Genomic DNA, 16,979 nt, shown 5'->3' with positions numbered 1-16,979 from the left:
GATATGTCATAAATGTATAGATGTAGCAGTACTGTCTATCTGTATGTCATGTATGTCATATATGTTATGATGAATTGAAAATGGGGGACCCTGATGTAAACAAGACGAAAGTCTTTCTCTGGTCTGCATCCCCTTAACAATTGTATGTATTGAGCTGTACTGTACTGTACCCATTCTGCAATCTGTTAATAAACTTTTCAATCAATCAATCAAAGATATAGAAAATGGCAATAAACAAAAACTTGGGAGTAGTAAAGAATGTATTTTAATCATTAAATACAAAAAGTCAAGAACAGTGATGACTAAAATAGAACCATAGAAAAGGCACAATAATTTACTTGAAAATCACACTGTGCCATGAAAAATAAAACAGTCCCCTTCCTCTTTGTGTGGCTGAAAATAGATGGCAATCTTCCTGACATGATTTTGACATGTTTTACACTCAAAGAGATCCTGTGGCAGTATAATGGCTTGGCATGAGGAGCAGTGTTGAGGTCAACTTTTCCCTGTAGCATCAAAATGAAGGCCTGTGGGACAGGAAAACACAGAGAAACAGACTATATTATAAGCTAGATACAGTTTGTGTACAGTACAAACTTGGTTTTTAAAACCATCAGACATCCAAACTGACCGGTCTACCCAACAAAATGCACAACTTGTATTAACTGTGCATAATAACGTAAAATTCCCTTGTTGATGCATGAGACTACAGGTTTTTAACAGTGCAGATGAAGACAGTGGATTTATTGGAGTGTGTGCATGCAGGTTTTTTGCATATATGACGTGGCCCCATCCAAAGTATATCAGTTAGCTGCTGAAGTTGATTACATGCGTTTCATTCCTGAAGTGTTTGAATTAGCGACGTTCCGCTGGACTAAATTAAATAGCCTTTCATTGATGACAGTTAATTTTGTTCCACAGAAAGCATTGCCAGAGTAAGTGTTGTGTAAGTGACACAGTATGGTGTTTCTTGAAGTTATAATCCACTCTAAATGCACACAAGCCCACACGCTAGGGGGATGTGAAAACTGCCCCCTTTTCTTGATCCTACCAATTACAACTGCTGCTTTCCTCACACAAACTTTGAGATAGGTCAATTATGATACCAACACAGACACTTTACATAGTAACACACAAACTCAGTAATGTAAAATAGATCAGATGGTTAAAACCCTACTCACACTGGACTAGTGTTATCTGGGGAGTAATCATTTGTTTGAAATTATTACCGCTAGTCATTTGTAATACTTGCAGAGGTCATCCTTGATCTTAATCCTGTGTGAATCTGCCATGTCTGTATTTTGGAAAGTAAAAAATTCCAGCGCCATTTACCTAGCATAATTCAGCAAACACAAAGGTCTTCTGGTAATATTAGTCCTGGGGGAATCGTCATGGCAGTAATTTGGGGTCATAATTAGTTTTTGGTAGTAGTATAATCGATACAGAAAGGTTTTTAATGCAATTTGAGTGTGTACTTCAAATGAAGCTGCTGCACCTCAGCATGAGGAATATGTTTTGCTTCAGGCAGTGCATTTGGTGTCATTATAAATTAGTTTGAGGTGCCATGTGAAATAATGATCGGTGACACAACCCAACAGTCAAATCTGTGTGTCAAGTTCAATCCGAGGACAACTCTATTACAGTGGTCCCTGTGTAATACTAGTCCAATGTAAATAGAGCTAATTAAGTCTACTCAATGTCCACCTCAGTGACACGTTCGGGGTCCTAGATGAATAATGACGCACTTCCTTATATTGTATATGTGACTAGTGCATGCCAGGCATTCCATGTCCCAAAGCTGTATCGCTTTATTCCGAAGTAGATGATGCAGTCTTACTGCCAGTTGATGTAGTGTTTATCACGTTGCATATTATTTTAATTAGACATAAAACATGTAGCCTATTATTATGATTATTACATCATGTTACCAGCCTTTGTTCTACCCCACCTTTCATTCAACGACTGATACTGTAGCTGACGAAGCAATATTCATGCAGGTTGGTGGTGTGGCGATAGTGGCATGGGGCAGCACTCCCGACTTATAAAAATAGTTGTGGTTATGATTTTACCTACAAGCTAACTCCCAAAGAATTAACCACATCACACCCCTATCCCGCAATGCCGGGCAGTCCCTTTCACACAGATGCTGTGGCAAAACCACCCTGGCAATTTCACCATACCTGAACATGGCAAACCGCCATCAACTTTGACCCCCCCCATTCCATGTTCGTACCTTTCACACAGAACGGCATGATGGGATAACAGGGTAAGATTCCCGGCTTGAACGGGCAGTGTGAAAGGGGCTAGTAGAGAGAGACACGGACAACACTACAGGTTAATCTACTCACCAATGAATGTGGTCAGTGGTTTCACAAGAAAGAGCAGACCTTCGGTGGTCTGAAGGGGTTGGTACTTGCGGACACACCCGTCAGGAGAGGGTCCTGCAGGGCATTCTGCATGCAGAACTGTGAAAGGTCTGCCGCAGCCTGGGAGACCTGGATACAATACAAGAAGGCAGAGCAGGTTGGGGAACTATGAGGTCAGTGGACGGACCAGAAGGGCCCCCCCTGCAAAAAGGATTGGTTAAGCCTTACAGACGTGTGATCGATCTCACATTGGGTGAGGTTTGAATTTTTTATTATAAACAATTAATGATGTCACAGTAGCTACTGGTCATGGAAAGCTATCGAGTTCTATGATTCTTAAGATAGAATAGTGGACATAAATGTAAAACGTAATGGTTACATCTCTAAGATGGTGGCCTTTCAGTGAATGTTTGAATGCCCATTTTTCCTCCATGTTGGAAGAGACAAGGGTTGTTGCTATGTGCCAAACAGGAAATTCCATGTGTCCATTTATGAGAAAATCAAACTAAAGGTGCATGGTGTTTTATAACTGGATCTTGTAAACAAGTCATGTGGAACAGTAATATCACGCGTTGCAGTGTTTTGCCTACTCAGCACAGAAATTTGGCATTTTATTTTTCAAGTGGGTACCACTACCAATGGTTACAGGCAGCCATGTTGGAATTACACAAACATTATCGTGCAACGCCTCTATACTGAGGAACATTTTCCAAAACTCATCTGAAAGGGTTCATTTAGAAATGTATTCATTTTCTAAGTGAATGTGTGTATGACAATAACAAATGATATCACATGTTTCACTATCCAACGTCCATCTCAGGCAATGTTCGTTAAATTACTAACAATTTGCTAAAACCGAATTATTCTCAGATGGACAAAAACATGTCAAATCAGGAGCCCATACTTGCTGGCTGACATGATATAAGCTGGAGTCAATAGATTATATACCCAAATACAACACCCTGGCTGGGTGTCAACTAGGCTTTCAAACAACCGACCCCATAGTTGTTGTGAGCAATCTATAATAGATATTTGTTAAACTGTATACCAACATTAACAGTCATTTTAAAATGGTCCCAATAGTGTCAGAGACGCGTTCATTAATGATCCAGCCTCCCCTCCCACGCCCTTCTTTGCTAGCGCTAGCCGCTGAAGCTAGTAGCGAGCGTCGTTGCCGGATCAACTTGATTGAAGAGGTTTATTATACACTTCTAGAATAGAATAACCACATACCTTCACCCTATTTATGCTAGCCTCAAAGCGGAGCTGCTGCACAACTTTCTTCATGGCTACAAGATTCGATGACATTTTCACTATATTGTTAGAAAAATAAACGCTGTGCTGCGGTGGGCTCGCTGCTGGCTGGATGCGGAGACAAAAGCAAAGATGATAACATCCGGATTCCGGTTCATTCTTTACATTTGTGCAACTTGTCTTTTACTTCACTAGGGGGCAGCAAATCAGTGAGGTGGGGGAGAAGGCAACAATTGTTTCATTAAAAATCTTTATTGCACTGTTAGACCAACGGACAATTACAATACAATAATGAGCTACGGTTAAAATATTATTCTTAAAATCTATAAATCTAGAGTGAGAATGTGTAAACATTCACATGAGTGCCCAACTAGAAACTACCATTTCATCCATTGTATCATCAAGAAGTGTTGTTGAACTACAATCCATCTAAATTAGGGCTAGACAAAAACGTCCAGGCCTATAGCTTAATATCTTCTAGAAGCTGCTTTATATTTTAAACATAATAGTAAGAGAAAAAAATATTTGAGTAAAGCAAGATCACCATATTGACTTTATTAAAGTGCTTGGATCAAGTTTTGGTGAATATTCTTTGTCCATGAAATTCCACTATAAAAAGAAACACAAGATTATGTTGCAAAAGATTAGTGTCATCCTGAGGCAGTGGTGATGGCATCGAATCATGGATTGTCCCGAGTAGCGACAATGGCAGTGTTTTCAAGTGAGGCTGTTTTCATCTTCGTCCAGCGAGAAGATCAGGTCTCCACAACGGAGTTTCTGCTTTGACTTGACCAAAGAATCTCCACCCTGGATGGTCTTGGACTCTTGCCAGCTTCCTCGCATTGAATGTCTGGAGGAACTGGGGGGGGGGGGGGGGATAAATGAATAAAACACTATGAAAAAAAGTTAGTTTACAGAGTTATCACAGTTAATAGTTATCCTCCCAAGTCTCGCTTTCAGCAAATCAGCCATAATGGAATAATAATTCTGTAAGACTAAAATCTACCAATGCAAACACAACTCACAGACCCAAAAGTAAACGGCCCTTCTAAAAAAACAGCAGAGGTGTGTGTGGATAAATATATATCATATACACCAAGAACAATAATATATATTTATTATTTATGTATTATTATTGTGTTCACGTGGGAGAGAGGGCATTTTATTTGGATGTATACTTTGATTTGAATGTTTTATAAATGTATGCAAGTTGTATGTTTTGTAAAAACTAAATCTTTATTGAAAAGAAATACAACTTTTTTTTTTAAATAAAAAGACCCCTCCAAGATCATTTTAGTGATGGCTAGGCCAGGCCTGTGAATGTACTGTACCTGAATAGAATTCAACATTACAGATTGCTCACATTGAACAACAATAAACATTTAGGTAGTCAATAGGACTAAAATAAGAATAATATTAAAAAATAAGAATAAAGAATCATACCTGCTGTCGGGTATGAGGCGGAGAGAGCGGTAGAGGTCTGCTGTGGATGGCATGCCAGAGGGCTGTGCCGTGCTAGGAGTGCAGAACGTAGTGGAGGACATCCTCCTCTCTGGCTCACTTCCTACAATCAAACAGAGATACAAGGAAAAAATCATTGACGTAGTGAAATTACATTGAAATCAAGTAGTATTTCAGACCAGATTTACAAACAGGTGCTGCAGTAGAGTGTTGTGGTGGTGGAAAAGCAGCCTTGCTACAATGTGCATGTTGGATGCATGTGTATTTTGGGGCGTTCTGGTGTATGTGGGAGGTGTAAATGGAGATGTATGCATTATATCGTATATCATGGGAGGCCTGCTGCGGCACCTTTAATTCAGTCTGTTGGTAACTTCATTTCGGGTGTTAAAAGCACAGGCGGCTAAGTGGCGCAGTGGGCAAGGCGCTCGCCAATAGTGCAGGAGATGCTGGGTTCGAGCCCAGCTCTCGGCATTGCTACCAGCTTGGCTGGTCGTTCATACTAACACAATTGGCAGTGTTAGGGGTGGGAAAGCTGGTGGGTGGGTCCTGGTCGTTGTAAACAGAGACTCCTGCAGTTCGGTCCGGGCGCCTGCTCAGCGAGGAAAGGATCTAAGGGGGGGGGTAGTGTGATCCTTCCGCACGTTACACCCTCTCAGTGAGAGTCCGCGCTGCCAGGTGAAAACAAGCGGTTGATTGGCTACACATGTGTCGGAGGAAGCATGTGATAGCCTCCACTCTCCCAGACCGACCGTAGGGGGTAGGTGCGCAGCGACCAGGAAGGGGATTGGGAATTGGCATAACGACTAACATTGGGATGGGAGAAAAACGGAGGGGGAAAAAGATCCAAAAAATAAAATAAAAAGCAGAAATAGTGTCAGTCGTTGTCAACATATAGGTATAAATAAAAAAAAACACAGCCTCCCAAGTCATGCAACTAACCCATCTCAAATCAGTCCCTCTTTTCTTGATCCTCCAAATCACAACTGTTGCGATTAGAGGATCAATAAAAGAGGGGGGGGCTTTAGATAGGACAATTATCCTGTTATTGTTTATAGTCTCAAATATGACATAAACCTGACCTGTATAATATAATAATAATTAATTACATTTATATAGCGCTTTTCTCAGACTCAAAGCACACTCCTCCATGGTGACATCACAGAGAGGTGAGCAGACTCTAGTGAACTACAGACAGTATTTCCTCAACCATTTCTTCAACTTTCCTTGAGTTGGATCTACTACTACAGTTGATCATCATTATCACTTACTGATTGATAAGGCACTCGGAGAGTCTGACAAGGAATGTCTCTTTCGGTCGATAAATGGAGTCATATTCAAAAACTGATTCTTGAGCCAGTTGGCCCGGTCTTCCTCAAATGCCTTTTTCTGTGGAACACAAGAAAAAAATATAGTCCATGTGAAATAAATGCAATGCAAGGGCAAGGCAAGTTTAGCAAATCTGCACGTAAAGAATCCAAATCCATTCTAGACTATAATGTAGGAAGGAGGCAACATGAGAGTGAAAACATTGGGCCAATGTTAGCTGGGGACCTCTGAAACCACCCAGGACAACCAAGGTTCCCCAGCCCCCGACTTCAGACTCTACCTCACGACCCAGGCGGATAGCAGCGTCTGTGAAGTTCTTCCTCTCCCTCTCAAAGTTTCTCTTCTGATCCTCAAACAGCCTCCACTCCTCCTTCAGTCGCTCCTTCTCCTCCAGGGTGTAGCAGTCATTCAGCAGAGCTGCCGTCTCATCATCAAAGGAGGAGTTGAGTTGCTGCTGCTCAGACAAAGACACACACACAAATCATCAACCAGCCATCTCAAACCCTGCCCTCTTGTCTTGATCCTCCAACCACAACTGTTGCTTACCTCGGACAAACAGTTGTAATTAGGCATTTTCTTTCAAAAGTGGTTACAGGCAGCCATGTTTGAAGAACTCCACACATTCCATGCAAGGCCTCTATTATGTCTATTATTAGTAGAAGAGGCCTAGCCTGAAGCAGCTGTTGCAGGGTCTAGTCTGAATGAAGTGTTTGCATTAGTTGAAAGCCCAACCTGAAGCAGTTGTTGCAGAGTCTTTACATTAGTTGAAGGCCTAACCTGAAGCAGTTGTTACAGAGTCTTTACATAGTTGAAGGCCTAACCTGAAGCAGTTGTTGCAGAGTCTTTACATTAGTTGAAGGCCTAACCTGAAGCAGTTGTTGCAGAGTCTTTACATTAGTTGAAGGCCTAACCTGAAGCAGTTGTTGCTGAGTCTTTACATTAGTTGAAGGCCTAACCTGAAGCAGTTGTTGCAGAGTCTTTACATTAGTTGAAGGCCTAACCTGAAGCAGTTGTTGCCGAGTCTAGTCTGAATGAAGTGTTTACATTAGTTGAAGGCCTAACCTGAAGCAGTTGTTGCTGAGTCTGAAGATTAGTTGAAGGCCTAACCTGAAGCAGCTGTTGCTGAGTCTGAATGAAGTCTTTACACTGCAGCACCTCCAGTCTCATTCTCTCCATCTCTTCCTCATGGATCTCTCTGGAAACCACCTGTTTACCAGTCTGCACCAGTGATGCTGGGGAAACAAATACATCTAGGGTTAAAACAAAATGAGATATTGTCCTGGGTTCCAAGATCATGGGGACAAAAAAGACAAGTGCAAATTCACAATAGCTGCAACCTTTTAGGCATGAACACACACACACACGGTACCCTATCCCCCCCCCCCCCTCACAGTAAGCTGTGGTGTTCCACAAGGAAGCATACTAGGTCCGCTACTGTTCCTAATTTATGCAAATGACATGTCGTCAGCTTGTGACTGCAACTTGTTCCTGTTTGCGGACGACTCAGCCCTGCTGGTCTCTGACAAGAACAAGTTACAGGTTGAAAAAACCCTCAGCTCAGAACTAGGCAAAATCTGCATATGGCTCGCTGATAACAAACTATCATTACACATGGGCAAAACAGAGTCCATTCTCTTCGGTTCAAATAACAAACTCAGCAAGACCGATGGCTTCTCAGTTACAGTGGGTGACAATATTGTCACAAGGAAAGAAGATATTACCTACCTGGGTTCCATCCTAGAGGCAAATCTTTCCTGTGACAAAATGGCATCCAATGTAATAAAAAAAGTCAACCAACGAACTCGATTCTTGTACCGGATCTCCTCACTGGTAAACAAGAATACCCTGAAGACTCTAGCAGGAGCACTCATTCAAGGGTACTACGACTATGCTTGCACCTCATGGTACCAAAGCACCTCAAAGGCGCTAAAAACAAAATTACAAACATCTCAAAACAAACTGGTCAGACTACTGCTTGACCTTACTCCTAGAACCCACCTCACCCCTGCCCACTTTGTCGTCTACTCTAAGCCATCCTAGGTTGTCAGAGTACAGCAACTTGCAATGGGCCTGGTCTACAAGATACACTACACGACCAAGGTACCCATGTACATGTCAAAATACTTCCCAAAGGTCAGTGAATACCACGATCACAACACCAGAGGGAGCTCCACAAATCATGTTGTAGGAGCCATTTCATTTGATTTAATAGTTTTGACTAAATAGCGCCGCCACTGGTCGCCTCGTAAAATGGCACCATGGTGCTCCTATTAATTATGGCCCAGCTGTGTGTAAACGCACGCCAGACGAGAAACAGTTTTTCAACCGCTCGCTTGCTACACACACACACACAGTGCAGATTGAATGAATGAAAGACTGAAAAGAAAGACTTTGCTTAGAATCATTGTGAGTTTATTTGAAACCCTTTTGCTGCGCCTGTTTGTTTTGAAACCTTTTTAGTACAAGTCTGGAGCCTGTTTTGTTTCATTGTTTTCTCCGTTATTATTTGAAACTTTACGCAACTCCTTCCATAAAACTCAACCGGTTCGAACCCATCGGATGCAACTATCAACAACATCAAACAGTGAGTAACAAGACAGCCCAAGTCAATGTGGTGTGAGCGCGTTGAAGACGTATCCTGGCTTAGATAGGCAAATTGAGCCTACACATGTTAAACCCAGATTCGGCTCAAACAAGGGACTAAACACGTTTCGCAATTTGCCACATCAATGTGGAACGCCCTACCCAAAGCTGTAAAGGAATGTGAATCACTACCCACTTTCAAAAACTCAAAAAACACCTAAGGGAGACTGCAACTTGAAACTGGCCCCTGTAAATGTCCGAACACAACCCCCTCCAATGTACAGTAAATGACCAAGTATGGTCTTGTCAATAATCCAATGTACAGTTTTGTTTGTATAGTTATACAGTGTCCCCCACCCACCCCTCCTACCCAAACTCCCCCCCCCCACTCCTACCCAACCCCCCCGCCCCCCCCCCCCCACCCACCTCCAATGTACAGTCCCCCCCCACCCCCACCTACCCAATCCAATGTACAGTTTCTACGTCAAATGTATATACTCTTTTTTCTGGACTCTTTTGTATCACAAACAGTACTGTAATTGCAAATCTGGTATGTCATAAATGTATAGATGTAGCAGTACTGTCTATCTGTATGTCATGTATGTCATATATGTTACGATGAATTGAAAATGGGGGACCCTGATGTAAACAAGACGAAAGTCTCTCTCTGGTCTGCATCCCCTTAACAATTGTATGTATTGAGCTGTACTGTACTGTACCCATTCTGCAATACGTTAATACAGTTTTCAATCAATTCAATCTATCACACACTTGCACAATGTTGTTTTATTGGATTCTATTATATGTTGTTACTACTGTATTGCACATCGTTGCGGGCAAGACCACCCGCATTTCATTGTATACTTGTATGCCGTGACAAATAAAACTCTTTGACTTGACTTGATCTCCATGCCAAATGTCAGCCTCCTAGAGCAAAATCTGTGTCAGCTAGAGTAACACCTTTGTGGACAGACTGCCTGTTGCAGCTAAGAAACTTTTTCCTGGCCCTATAAGATTCAAGATCATCCTCAGTTGATAAAAATCAATTTTTTTCCTTATTTGAAACCCCTTTACCTCCATCCCTCAACAGGGTTCTACCCTCTTGAGAGGCTGACTGTTGCCTGGTTAAATTAGGTAAAAAGAAATGCAGAACATTGAACTTTGATACATTTATAGTATAGTATGAACTAGTACAACTGTACCTTGGCTACAGTTCTAGTATAGTAGAGTATGAACCAGTATTATTCTACCTTGGATACATTTATAGAATAATAGAGTATGAACCAGTACTAAGAAAACTACCATGGATATATTTACAGAATAGTAGAGTATGAACCAGTACTACTCCACCTTGACTGTCCAATCTCTCCATGTGGCTCTTGAGTCTCCTCCATTGCTGTCGGATGCTGTTGGTGAGCTGTTCTCTAGCATGTTCACAGGACTGATCCAGGGTCTCCACCTCCTCCTCCCTGTCCGAGGCAGCCTGGGAACAGCAGTAGGAAAACAGAGATGAGGCTTTCAAATAACAAGATACAACGTGGTCAAATAAAACACAAAATGGAGTTCATGCCAGTCATCAAATGTCAAACTGACATATTCACTGGCAATATTTCTCTTGCATCTGAACGTACTATTAGACGTACATGATGTTGTGCATTTGTCACTTTCAGTGTCACACACACAGATACTGTTATAATAACAGATACTGTTGGGACTATAACCTTATGTAGAAAAGAAAAGCTTAATTATGAACCAACACTGAACCAATTCACTTTCCATTTGAAATCAAATGTGATCATGGAGTGATTTAAAATATTAGATATATTATTAGATATATTTTTTATAAACGGAGCATAACAAAATAACGTTACCATGTGCATTACAATGTTGCCCAGTGTGGGGAAATAACACTTTCATTTAGTTAATCTACACCAATTGGACAAACATGTACCAATGTCATTTTTAAATTCAATACACAACAGAATATTTTCAGCAACAGAGTCTCTGGAATGGAAAGTGGAGAAGATGAGATGGAGCCTGAACAACAACGCTTGGATGAGTTTGTGAGCATTAGCTCCAGCTTCCTGGCTAGCTTACAATTATGGTGGAAAAACAGTGGTTACAACAGAAACACAAACACCTTCAGTTCAGGTGAACGTTTTTCAATATCATTTTCAAATGTTGGATAATTTGCACTCACAACAACTTGGCACGAGGGTGTCACATGTGTAGTTTTTTTTTTTTTTTTAGTTTATTTAAACGTTACATGCCTTAAGGGGCACATGCTTCTGAAACAAATAAGTTATTAAAATCATTCTAGAATAGGACAATGACAAACACTAACCTGTCACACCAGTTACTGATGAGACATACTGTACACTACCTGCTCAAGGCTGTCGTCAGCATGGGCTCCTCTAGAGCAAGGCTTCCTAGGGCTCAGGATAGAGATCATCTCTTTCTTCATCTGCTGCAAGACTTTCTTCAGTTCAGCGTTCTCAATCATCAGAGAACTCTGACGAGCCTCGTAGTCATTCAGCAGCGATTTGTACATCTCACCTTCATGTCTGCAGTAAGGAATGTATACAAATGAGAGAAAAAAAATAAAACATTCTGAATGAATATTGTTAAGACAGACATACCGGTATATAAATCATAATATACTGAATTGATGACGACTTATGACCTATTTTACCTGGCTTCCCCTTTCACAGTCTTCCACTGGCTCCTCCTGCCATCCGACCGTCCAATGTAGTTCAACACATCAATTGCTGGTTGGGAAAGATAGGGAGGCAGAAATATCTTTTTATGAGTTTATAAAAAAATATATATATATTTTTTTTTTTATAATCTTTTCCCCCCTCCTTTTTTCCGATTTTTCTCCCATCCCACTGTTAGTCATTATGCCAATTCCCAACCCCCTTCCTTCGCTGTCCACAACGCCCAGGACCCACCCACGGCTCCCCTCCCCCTAACTCAGCCAAACGAGTTAGTATAGCGATCAGCCCGAGCCAAGGCAATGCCGACTCTCCGGGAGTCGAGACCGCAGCCTCTTGCATTGGTGACGAGCACAATCTCCGCTACGCCACCTGACCGCCCATAAAAAAAATAAAAAGATTTAAATAGACATGGGAGGAACAGTAGTCTATACCAAAATATGAAGGTATACATGCAAAGATATGGATTTTTACAATACCATCGTCCATGATATATACATGGTAAATGTACTGCAATACTACAGCACTTATTTAGAGTCTGCAAACCACATCGCTTTTGAGTGACTTATGAGTCACATTGACCCATTCTCTCACAGTGAAGGCAGCCCTGCAAGGCGCCAACCTGCTCGGTGGGAACAGTTAGGGGTTACGTTTCTTGCTCAAGCTGCAATTGAAACAGAGAACCTTCAGATTACCAGACAACCGCTCTACCTCCTGAGCCACTACTGCACCTAGTGTAAAAAAATATATATACAGCATATACTGTAGTTAATAAAAATAAATCCTTGCAACAATATAAAAAAAAAGTTAAAGAAAAGAGTATTTTGAATGAAATGGCACCATGACAAATTGTATTACCAATCATATCACATTGAAATTTGCACTGGAAAAACAAAATACCATCCAATACAGTTATATAGTATTTTGGCCTTGGCCATATATCACTAAGCCCTACATAAAAAGAAGGAAAAGCCGGGTGCACTGCAGTGGGTACGTTATAATATTTCTTGTGTTCTGGACTAGCATGCTTACCTAGTTTCTTATCCCTTTTATCTACCAGTAACTGGCTGAGACGCTCTTTGAGCTTCATGCACTCCCTCTCTTTCCTCTTGGCATCATGGCTGTACTGAGAGGCACGGCTGGAGATGATGCTCTGGAGCTTTTGGACCTGTGTGGAATCATGGATCAGATGCCGCTCGTCAGGTTCACAACATACACAAATCGCCGGTCTTCCTGAAGTCCGAGGGAAGCAACAGTTGTGATTGGAGGATCAAGAAAAAGAAGGCAGGGCTCAAGATAGGTCAATTGGTCAATTTAAATTCACCTCATCCTTTTCGGTTTTTAGACAATTCTGCAGAGTCTTGATTTTGAGCTGTAGCTGTCGTTCAGCTTCATGCAGACCCGAATTCTCCCTTTTACACAGTTCCAACTGATCCTGGAAAGAAAACACACAAAGCCCCATCATCAGCAGATAATTACACACACAATATAGGCCTCCAGCATTAATGTATTCACCTTGAGTGAGATGGGTAAGGTAGCCACCCGCGGACGACTGACCAAGCCGGTCAGATATTTGTCTTCTCTATATTTATTGTCATTTCTATTACCCTGCCTGTAGCTCCTCTTCCCTGGGGCTGCTATGACACGTGAATTTCCCCAATGGGATTAATAAAGGAGCATTTTATCTTATCAATGTAATCTATTCTAGACACCCAAGGTTATGGTCCAAGAGAAACATAGTATAGCTGCGTTTGCACTGAAACTACCAGGAACTGTAAAATGCCAGGAACTGCATTGCACAGAACTTTTTTCGGCCCATTGTTCTCTGCATTTGCACCGCGGTGAAAAGATCCATGAATATTAGGGAAATGAGTCCGGTAGACTAATAATAGGTCTCTAGACGTTCCAGCATCTCAAACGCAGCTTATGATCCATCGGAGATGAAAAGGAGAGTAACTGAAATGAGGAGGGCTTCAGCTGTGCTGAAAACACACCCCGTGGGGAGACAGACCTTGAGCCTGGAGTTGCCGATCTGCAGGTGATCCAGGGTGCTCGACACCTTCAGCTTCTCCATCTCCAGCTCCTGCAGAGAGCGCTGGCTGCGGCGGTGGACCTGTAGCAGCTCGTACATGGCGTTCAGAGCCGGCACCGTGTTCAGAGCGGCTGCCTCTGCTGAGGTGGCCTCGATACATGTCGATGAGAGACCCAGGGAGGCGAGCTCCTATGAAATACAGAAAAGGAATCAGGCCAGTGTTTTGATGTAAAAAAAAAAAAAAAAACAGTCATCGTTTCAATGGGGGAGGGGGGTGGAGTGTCAAATACTCCTTACGGTGGTAACAGACTAAGCTACGCTGCGCATTTATGCTTATAACACAAGACATAGGGAATGGGGATACATACGTACAAATGTATGATTGAGCATGTTTAATGTGAATTAACGCCATCAATCTACACAAATGTATAAAAAATAAAATAAAAAAGGGGGGAACTTCACCGAAAAACTGATTTATTTTTGCACATAATCTCACACATATCCCAAGGCTATAAACTGTTTGCACACATACATTTAGTTCGACAGTTATTGAGAGTTGATTAGTTTAAATATCTCCTCCTGTGATGTCATCAGAGGACACTGAATCCTTGTGTTGTCTCAATTACAGCTCAACGAAATAATGTAGATGAAAAAACAGATATGAATTGCAATAAGGATTGCTATTTTTTCATCTACATCATTTTATTGAGCTGTAATTGAGCTGTAATTAACACAACAAAAGGATTCTGTGTCCTTTGACGACATCACAGGAGGAGATATTCAAACTAATCAACCCTCAATAACTGTCAAACTAAATGAGTGTGTGCAAACAGTTCAGAGCTTTGGGATATGCGTGAGATTATGTGCAAAATAAATCTGCATTTTATTTTTGGTGAAGTGCTCCTTTAAATTTCTTAACTAAATCCATGGATTATTATCATACCAGATTGATGTATGACATGCAGTGAGGAATATTCTCCTCTGTGCAAAAGGCACTTAGGACATTGTAGGAGCTGAAGGAGCTGATGGACAGCGGCAGAGGGGAGGGCGTCGACGCAACGTTGTTCGGCCTGGAGGGCGACATTGTCACTCTGGATATCTCATATCTGGAGATCCCATTGTTTCCTAATACACAAGAGAGAAAAAGGAGGAGCAGTGAAACATACAGCATTTATAAACTACCATTACAGCTCTTCTGTCCAGAGACTTCAAATATAGGCTACTGCTGCGAAAATTAGAACACAAATGTAGGCCACCTCAAGCAAATCCTAAAAAAAATAAACAGTGCCCATGGGTCTTTCTATTCTTAAACTGTTCTGACTGGCAACAGTATGCCCCACTGGCAATGGCTTCTAATTACCCAAAGATGTCTCTATTGGTGCAGTCCTCCACCAGTCTCCCATATCCCCGGGAGACGTCAGGCCAGCAGCGAGGTCATTAGTCAGCGTTGATGGGTGGATTAATACTCTGGCAGATCGGAGGATCTCACTGGAACACCGGCCTGAAACGAAGCAGCAGGCCATGATGACATGGACCAGCGCTGGATAATCTGGGTCGACTCCACACCAACACAGGATTACGTGTCAGCTGTGTGCCAGTAGGGGGTTGGATGTGGGTGAGGTAGAGCTTCTGGCAGTTAAATTGCAGTGCAGTAAAGTGATCTTCTTGGCTTCAGGCAAGAGGTTTTGTGAAGGGGAAATAACTGGCTTGCCATGATAGACTATACAAAAGGGGGGATCCTTAACAGGACAGCATAACATAATCCGTATTGTCTGGTGAAACAAGCCTAACCAGATTCTATCCATGCCACCTCCCACCAAACCAGCACTTACATAATTATCATGATCTTGTTTAGACATTGTGCCGCTGCTGCAGCTGCACAGTGTTACCTGGCTATGTATGACTCATTCAGATTGATTGAAAATTGTATTAACAGATGCAGAATGGGTGTACAATACAGTACAACCCAATACACGATGCAGACCAGAGAAATACTTTAGTCTTGTTTACATCAGGGTCCCTGAGCACTACATTAGTAGCAAGTAGCCATAACAATTCTCAGTGTCAAACAACCATGTCACATAAAACGATAACATGTTACAGAAGGTAGCTACCCCCAGTCTCTCTCACTCCCTCTCTATCTACTAATCCAGAACCTTCAGAGCTTATCTGAAGTGACACGCAACAACTTCGTTCCAAGTGTTGAGAGACTGGCTTGGCTGTGAAAAGTAAAGTTATGACGTACAGTAACGTTAGCTGAGAACAATTGCTGCTGACATACTAGGTTATTAATGTAATTGGACATGTGTACATTAAGTTGAATGAATGAAAACTTTATTTAACAGATTGCAGAATGGGTACAATACAGTACGGCTCAATACACACAATTGTTAAGGGGATGAAGACCAGATTAACACTTTAGTCTTGTTTACATCAGGGTCCCCCATTTTCAATTCATAGTGACATTTATGGCATAGGGACATACTTGACATACAGGTATTTAGTACTGTTAACGTCGTTAGAGAATGTACGACGTTAACGTTAATGTTAACAAACCTGATAATTGTCACTGCCTGGTTGGGTCAGTGTTAACGTTAACACTGAAGTTATTTTTGGGGGAAAACAAGAGTGACGGTTAGCTAGCTAATGTTAGCGTTAACGTTTAAAACATACCCAGTACTCTCTCGCGAATGAATCCGACGGAGTTGAAAAGGGTAAATTCTAGTCCACATGAAGACAGTCCAGTACAAGAAGCGATTATTCTCAGAAAAGGACAAACCGTATCAGCTTCACTGTGGTCTCCATCTCCAGTCGTTCATATCATCATAATCTCAAAGCGGCCCAGATAATAATGGAATTCCCAACGCGGGCAGGTGATTGTTTTGAAGTGTTTTCCTAGCGGCTGCGAACCAAACACCGCGGTCATTGGAGACTAGGTTGTGAAGCAACCAGTATCTGCTGCGTGCATTGGATGTGATGAAGGTGCGGTGAAGGATTTATGTAAATGAGACGTGCGGTCAGGTGGCCTGCTGGTGACTGCCGCGATGTTGTCCACTCGCAGGTAGCTTACAGTTGAATTCAGGGCCATCGTTTTGGTATGGCAAGGTATGGCACTCGCCATACCTTGCCAAATTAAAAGTAAAAAAAAAAAAAAAAAATGTATGGTGATTTAGAATTCGAAGGTCAACATTATGAACGAAGCTTCGAACTATTCGGTACAGCCCTAGCATGTTTTGATATTGT

The 16,979-nt window shown here is 41.8% G+C and overlaps 2 protein-coding genes across 5 annotated transcripts; both read right to left on the bottom strand.

Annotated features, from left to right (window-relative positions):
- Positions 1-247: 247 nt before the first annotated feature.
- LOC311239632 (guanine nucleotide-binding protein G(I)/G(S)/G(O) subunit gamma-5-like) lies at positions 248-3,736 on the bottom strand. The gene is made up of 3 exons (XM_084328010.1): positions 3,600-3,736; positions 2,349-2,495; positions 248-527 (listed from the first exon to the last, which is right to left on the bottom strand). The coding sequence occupies exons 1-2, from the start codon at positions 3,672-3,674 to the stop codon at positions 2,370-2,372; spliced, it is 201 nt and encodes a 66-aa protein (XP_084184136.1). The 5' UTR covers positions 3,675-3,736; the 3' UTR covers positions 248-527; positions 2,349-2,369.
- A 123-nt stretch (positions 3,737-3,859) lies between these two features.
- Positions 3,860-16,733, bottom strand: ssx2ipa (synovial sarcoma, X breakpoint 2 interacting protein a). Of its 4 annotated transcripts, none has more exons than XM_084326823.1 (14): positions 16,410-16,733; positions 15,097-15,237; positions 14,680-14,861; positions 13,716-13,925; positions 13,029-13,139; positions 12,737-12,872; positions 11,683-11,758; positions 11,374-11,554; positions 10,341-10,473; positions 7,515-7,639; positions 6,688-6,861; positions 6,350-6,467; positions 5,064-5,184; positions 3,860-4,479 (listed from the first exon to the last, which is right to left on the bottom strand). In XM_084326823.1, exons 2-14 carry the CDS (start codon positions 15,137-15,139, stop codon positions 4,338-4,340), a joined length of 1,752 nt encoding a protein of 583 aa, XP_084182949.1. In that variant the 5' UTR covers positions 15,140-15,237; positions 16,410-16,733; the 3' UTR covers positions 3,860-4,337. The 4 variants fall into 4 exon arrangements, with proteins under 4 accessions (XP_084182949.1, XP_084182950.1, XP_084182951.1 ...); XM_084326824.1 differs by having other exon boundaries at positions 16,516-16,733; XM_084326825.1 differs by lacking the exon at positions 15,097-15,237 and having other exon boundaries at positions 16,410-16,732.
- Between the last annotated feature and the right edge of the window lie 246 nt (positions 16,734-16,979).

The sequence above is a fragment of the Notolepis coatsorum genome (assembly GCF_963971535.1).
Source record: "Notolepis coatsorum genome assembly, chromosome: 13".
Classification (NCBI taxonomy): domain Eukaryota; kingdom Metazoa; phylum Chordata; class Actinopteri; order Aulopiformes; family Paralepididae; genus Notolepis; species Notolepis coatsorum.
This window is presented reverse-complemented; position numbering and strand designations above follow the sequence as displayed.

Bases quoted from the DNA above. Each gene is read 5' to 3' on its own strand.
- LOC311239632 (XM_084328010.1), bottom strand. From the start codon at position 3,674: ATGTCATCGAATCTTGTAGCCATGAAGAAAGTTGTGCAGCAGCTCCGC. The intron at 2,496-3,599 runs GTATGTGGTTAT...TATTGTATCCAG, and splicing joins CTAGCATAAATAGGGTGAAG to GTCTCCCAGGCTGCGGCAGA.
- ssx2ipa (XM_084326823.1), bottom strand. From the start codon at position 15,139: ATGGGAGACTGGTGGAGGACTGCACCAATAGAGACATCTTTGG. The intron at 14,862-15,096 runs GTAATTAGAAGC...CTTGTGTATTAG, and splicing joins ACCAATAGAGACATCTTTGG to GAAACAATGGGATCTCCAGA. The intron at 11,759-12,736 runs GTAAGCATGCTA...TTTCCCAACCAG, and splicing joins TAAAAGGGATAAGAAACTAG to CAATTGATGTGTTGAACTAC.